The sequence below is a fragment of the Jaculus jaculus genome, chromosome 9 (genome assembly GCF_020740685.1).
Source record: "Jaculus jaculus isolate mJacJac1 chromosome 9, mJacJac1.mat.Y.cur, whole genome shotgun sequence".
Lineage (NCBI taxonomy): Eukaryota > Metazoa > Chordata > Mammalia > Rodentia > Dipodidae > Jaculus > Jaculus jaculus.
In genome coordinates, this window is record NC_059110.1 from 120,739,637 (window position 1) to 120,745,636 (window position 6,000).

The window sequence follows — 6,000 nt, forward strand, 5'->3', positions numbered from 1 at the left end:
AAAATGAGTTCGAGGTCAGCCTGGGCTGGAGTGAGACTCTGCTTCGAAAAAATAAATTAAAAAAGCCAGCATAAGGCTGGGTCTGGTGGTACACACTTGGGAGGCAGAAGTAGGCAGGTTGCTGTAAGTTCAGGCCACCCTGAGACTACATAGTGAATTCCAGGTCAGCCTGGGCTAGAGCGAGACCCTGCTGTGATAAACCAAAATAGATAGATGGATAGATGGATGTATGGATGATAAGAGCTGGAGAGATGGTTCAATGGTTGGGGCATTTGGCTGCAAAGCCTAATGACCCAGGTTCAATTCCCCAGTACTCATGTTAAGCCAGATACACCAAGTAGCACATGCACCTGTAGTTCATTTGCAGAAGCTACAGGCCCTGGAACACTCATTTTCTCCCCCTCCCCCCACCACACAGAAAGCCAGATGCACAAAGGAACACATGAGTCTGGAGTTCATCTGCAGTGGCAGGAGGTCCAGGAGCTCCCATTATCTCTCCCTATTTCTGTCTTTCAAATAGATAACAGTATGTTTATTTTAAATATAAATAAAAAGAGGGGAGCTGAGCCAGGCATGGTGGCGCACGCCTTTAATCCCAGCACTCGGAAGGCAGAGGTAGGATTACGTGAGTTCAGGGCCACCCTGAGATTACATAGTCCAGGTCAGCCTGGACTAGAATGAGACCCTGGGGGGTGGGGAGGGGGCCTAAAAAGACGGCTTAGAGGTTAAAGTGTTTGCCAACAAAGCCAAAAGACTCACATTCAATTCCCCAGTACCCACATAAAGGCAGATGAACAAGATGGTTCATGCATCTAGAGTTTATTTATAGTGGCTAGGAGGTTCTGGAGTGTCCATTCTCTATCTGCTTTTGCCTCTTTTGCTCTCCCTCTCTCAAATAAATAAAATAAATAAACCAGGCATAGTGCCTCCCAGCACTTGGGAGGCAGAGGTAGGAGCAGCGCCATGAGGTCAAGGCCACCCTGAGGATACAGAGTAAATTCCAGGTCAGACTGGGCTAGAGTGAGACCCTACCTCAAAAAAACAAAAAATAAAATAAATAAATAAATAAAAAAAATTTTTTTTTTTTTTGGATAAACGAGTAAGCCAGGTGTGGCGGCTTACTCAGGAGGCAGAGGTAAGAGGATTGCTGTGAGTCTGATACCACCCAGAGACTACATAGTGAGTTCCAGGTCAGCCTAGACTACAGTGAGACTCTACCTCAAAAATACAGAAAAGGAAGCTGGAGAGGTGGCTTAGCAGTTAAGCACTTGCCTGTGAAGCCTAAGGACCCTGGTTCAAGGATCAATTTCCCATGATACACATTAGCCAGATGCACAAGGGGCACACACATCTGGAGTTCAATTGCAGTGGCTGGTGGCCCTGGCGTGCCCATTCTTTTTTTTCTCTCTCTCCCCCTGCCTCTCTCCCCCTTTCTCTATGTTGCTCTCAAATAAATAAATAAAAACAAACAAAAAAAAATACCAAAAAGGAAAGGAGGGAGGAAAGGTGAGTGAGTTTTTCCAGGCCAAGTGAGCTGGCGCACACTTGAATCCCAAAACTGAGACTAAAGGAGGAACCAGAGTTCAAGGGGAACCTGAGCTATGCAGCAAGACCCTGCCTCAAGTTATAAAAAATAAATAAATAAGATTTTTGTAGAGCTGGGAATACAGCTCAGTGCTAGAGCCTTTGCCTAGCATAGTCAAGTCCAGGGTTTGACCCTCAGCAACGAAAGAGGAAAAGGAAATGTATAGAGATTGCCCCAGCATCCTTCAGCAATCAATTCCAAGGCCAGAGGATGGGTAACAGTGTTTAAGCACACAGAAGGCGTTAACTAAGTCAACCAAACATCTTCTCTCTCTCAATGATCTGATGCCAGGATGCAGACACCGTCTGAGCTCAGTACCCAATGGCCGAGTTCTCAAGATGCAGAGACACCATCTGAGCTCAGCACCCAATGGTCGAGCTCTCAGGATGTAAATACCATCTGAGCTCAGTACCCAATGGTCAAGATCTCTAGCTAAGGCATCAACTATGGAAAAAGGAGTAGCCTCCTCTCCTACACGCCCATTCCTGCTGGGTTCACCTCTGCGAAACTGAAGTAATTCTGACCTGTTGGTTTTCAAAAGTTGTTTTTCTCTCAACCTTTCACTTGACATTTCCCTTAAATCAAACCTAAGCTGTGGCTGAACAACTTTCACTGTTATTCAGTAGGAACAAGTTCTCTTCCATACCTAAAATCAGCACACAACTGGAACCCAGACCTCTATCCTAAAGACCAGGTTAGGTCTTCCCCATGGAACACATATGCTGGGCATGGTGGTGCACACCTTTAATTCCAGCACTCGGGAGGCAGAGGTAGGAGGATCGCCGAGTGTATAAGACAGCTTCAGGTTCACTGAGATGAACTTTCAGACCAGACACAGTTATGGAGGAAGGGGTATTTTCCAGGGGAAGTTCCATAAATGGCAGAAGAAGCTGGCCTGCCTTCACAGGATGAGGGGAGAGAAGTACAAGCCTAAAGCCGCACAGCACAGCACACATCAGGAACTCCAGCTAGGCACACTTTGCATATCTGTAGATTGAAATCTGAAACCCACCACCACATCTAAACATCTACCCAATGACATTGCCTCCAGCCAAGTGGCTGCAAATGCAAACTAAACAAATAAACAACTGAATATATTGGGGCCATCTATTCAAACTCAAACACTGAGAGTTCAAGGCCACCCTGAGACTAGTGAATTCCAGGTCAGTCTGAGCCAGAATGAGACCCTACCTTGAAGAAAAAGAAAAAAAAAAAAAAGAATAAAGCCAAGACAGGGCTGGAGAGATGGCCTAGTGGTTAAGTGCTTGCCTGTGAAGCCTAAGGACCTTGGTTCCAGGCTCGTTTCCCCAGGACCCACATAAGCCAGATGCACAAGGTGGCACATGCATCTGGAGTTCATCTGCAGTGGCTAGAGGCCCTGATGTGCTCATCCTCTCCCTCTCTCTTTCTCTGTCTGTCGCTCTCAAATAAATATAAAATAAACAAAAATCATTTTTTAAAAAAAGCCAAGACAGGGCTGGAGAAATGGCTGAACTGTTAAGTAAGGTGCTTGCCTGTGAAGCCTAAGGACCCAGGTATGATTTCCCAGAACCCACATAAGTCAGATGTACAAAGTCACACATGCACACAAGGTCACACATGCATCTGGAGGTTGTCTGCAGTGGCTAGAGGCCCTGGTGTGCCAATTCATATCTCTCTCTCTCCCCTCCATCTCTCTCCCCCCCCTTCATCTGCGTATCTATCTCATAAAATAAATAAATTCCTAAAACAGGGACCAAGAGTGGTGGCACATGTCTTTAATCCCAGCACTGGAGAGGCAAAGGTAGGAGGATCACTGTGAGTTCAAGAACAGCCTGAGACTAGAGTGAATTCCAGGTTAGCTTGGGCTAGAGTGAGATCCTACCTCGAAAAACTGGGGGGTTGGGGAGGTGGTGAAGGGCAGCTAAGACAAGCAGGATGTGAAGAGTCATACTTGCAAACTCTAGAACCCAGAAGCCTGAGTCAGGAGTATCAGGAGTTCAGGCCCATCTGAGCTATAAACTGAAGGTCAGTATGGATTACATGAAATTATGTACAAGGGCTAGAGAGATGGCTTAGCGGGTAAGATGCATGCCAGTGAAGCCAAAAGATCCAGGTTCAATTGTCCAGACCCCACATAAGGCAGATGCACATGGTGGCACATGCATCTGCCCATACTCTCTCTCCCTGTCTCAAATAAATATGTAAGTAAACAAAAAGAGGGAAGCTGGGTGTGGTGGCACACACCTTCAATCCCAGCACTAGGCAGAGGTAGGAGGATCACTGTGAGTTCGAGGCCACCCTGAGAATACATAGTGAATTCCAGGTCAGCCTGCTAAAGAGTGAGACCCTACCGCAAAAAAAAAAAAAAAGAGGGGCTGGAGAGATGACACAGCCATTGAAGCACCTGGCTTCAAAGCCTAAGGACCCTGGTTTGATTCTCCAACACCCAACACCCACATAAAGCAAGAAGCACAAAGTAGTGCATGCGTCTGGAGTTCACATGCAGCGGCTGGAGGCCCTGGTGTGTTCATTCTCTCTGTCTTCTCTATCTCTTCTGCTTGCAAATAAATAAATAATCTTTAAAAGTCAGGGCTGGATGGAGAGGATTCTCTAGTACCCACATAAAGCCAGATGCACAAAGTAACACACACACCTAGAGTTCATTTTCAAGAGACCCTAGCACACCCATTCTCTCTGTCCTTTTCTCTCTCAATTAAATTGTGTGTGCGCGCGCGTGTGCCAAAAACACAATCAAAAAGGAAGCTGGGTGTGTCACTCAGTTGACAGTGTAGAAGTCTTAGGGTTTGACCCCCATTGGCTACATGAGCTGGATGTGGTGATGCACACCTTTGCACTTGGGAAGTGGAGGCAGGAAGATTAAAAAAAAAAAAATCAGTGACACTCTCAGCACCACAGCAAGTTCAAGGCCAGCCTGGGATACACAATGTCAAGAAAAAAGAAGGGAGGTGGTAGCACTTGACGAGGGAATATGAGGGCCTGGGTCTGAGTCCCAGCAATGGGAGATATGTGTGTGTGTGTGTGTGTGTATATACGCGCGCGCGCGCGCACACACACACACACACACACACACACACACGAGCTAAGATCAAGCTGTAACTTCAACTAAACAATGCAATTCAAAGATCTTTTGTTAAGGGACAGGGCTAAGGACCAAATGTCTCCAATAAGGAAACTACTTAACACACAAAAGAATTATTTCCCCCTTTTCCTTAATACTAACAATAGCGTCAGGCCTCTTAGGTCAGCGTGTTCTTGGCAAGTGTTTACTTTAAAAGACCACTGCCTGAACAAATTGCTTCAAAGCCTACTTCACCATTTACATAACCCACTTCAGTACTTTTCCAGAACAGGCCTCTGGGAAGCGCAGAGAGGGTTTCCAGTGGCTCCTCCGGCGATGCCCGCGTGTGACTGCGTCAGGATGGCTTCAGGCCCGCCCTCCCGGGCAGGACAGGGAAGCGGGGCCGGGCACCCCGACCTACGCAGGGCTGCCTCACTCCCACCGGGCCCCACGAGGCCGGGGTCCACGGCGACGCCCCTCTCCCACGACAGTCACCTCCTGGGGCCCAGCGCACCCCCTTCAAGGTGCACGCCGCCGGGGGAGGGAAGCAAGGCCGGCGAGCCCGCCGTCCTCCCCGGGCACCCGCCGCCCTCCCCGGGCCTCCGCTCTAACCTCCGGCGCCGGCGCTCCCGGTTCCTGCCCAGGCGGTCGGAGAGGCGGCCCAGGAGCGCGGCCAGCCCGGGCCGACCAGGCAGCAGGCCCAGGAGCCGCCTCCAGAACACCGGCCCCGCAGCCGGCGCCGCCATGGAGATCCGCCGCTTCCGCTTCCGGCGCGCGCGAACTTTATTCGCAGCACCGGCGCGGACAGGGCGGCAGCGCGCAGGCGCGGGGGCCTCGGCCCGGGGAGGGCGGCGAAGCGGGGGCGATCCCGCGCCGCCCCGCGCCCCACCGCGCCTCGGTCTCCCCCGGGGTCTCAAGCCCACGCGGAGCTCGCGGGCATGTGTTGCGCGGCCTCGGCCGGGTTCGGGAAGGAGGAACCCTCCGGCCGAGCATCACCTCCACCTGTCAAAATGACTCCTTCCCTGGACCACTGCCGGCGCAAAGCCCAGGGATTTGCATAATGCTGACCCACTAAAGTGCACTGAACCATGAAAATCCTCAGCCCAACAGAAAGATGGGAGGGAAGTTTTCACCGTGTCAGCCGGTCCCAGCACCCATAGCTGCACGGCACCCAAGGGGCCTCACCAAATCGGATGAAGCACCCAGTGGTGGCACAACCCTGAAATCCCACAGCAGGGGGATCAGGGGTTAAAGACCAGTATTCTGGGGCTGGGAAATAGCTTAGTGGTTAAGGCCTTTGTCTGTGAAGCCTAAGGACCCGGGTTTGATTCCACAGTACCCACATAAGCCAGAT

At 50.2% G+C, this 6,000-nt stretch overlaps 1 protein-coding gene across 2 annotated transcripts in view; it reads right to left on the reverse strand.

The window, feature by feature from the left end:
* Positions 1–5,392, reverse strand: part of Pgs1 (phosphatidylglycerophosphate synthase 1) — a 48,509-nt gene extending 43,117 nt beyond the window's left edge. For both annotated transcript variants that reach the window (XM_045159225.1, XM_004655237.3), the window contains exon 1: positions 5,259–5,392. In XM_045159225.1, coding sequence (XP_045015160.1) covers positions 5,259–5,392 — 134 coding nt within the window. The remainder of the gene's footprint in view (positions 1–5,258) is intronic.
* Positions 5,393–6,000: the final 608 nt, after the last annotated feature.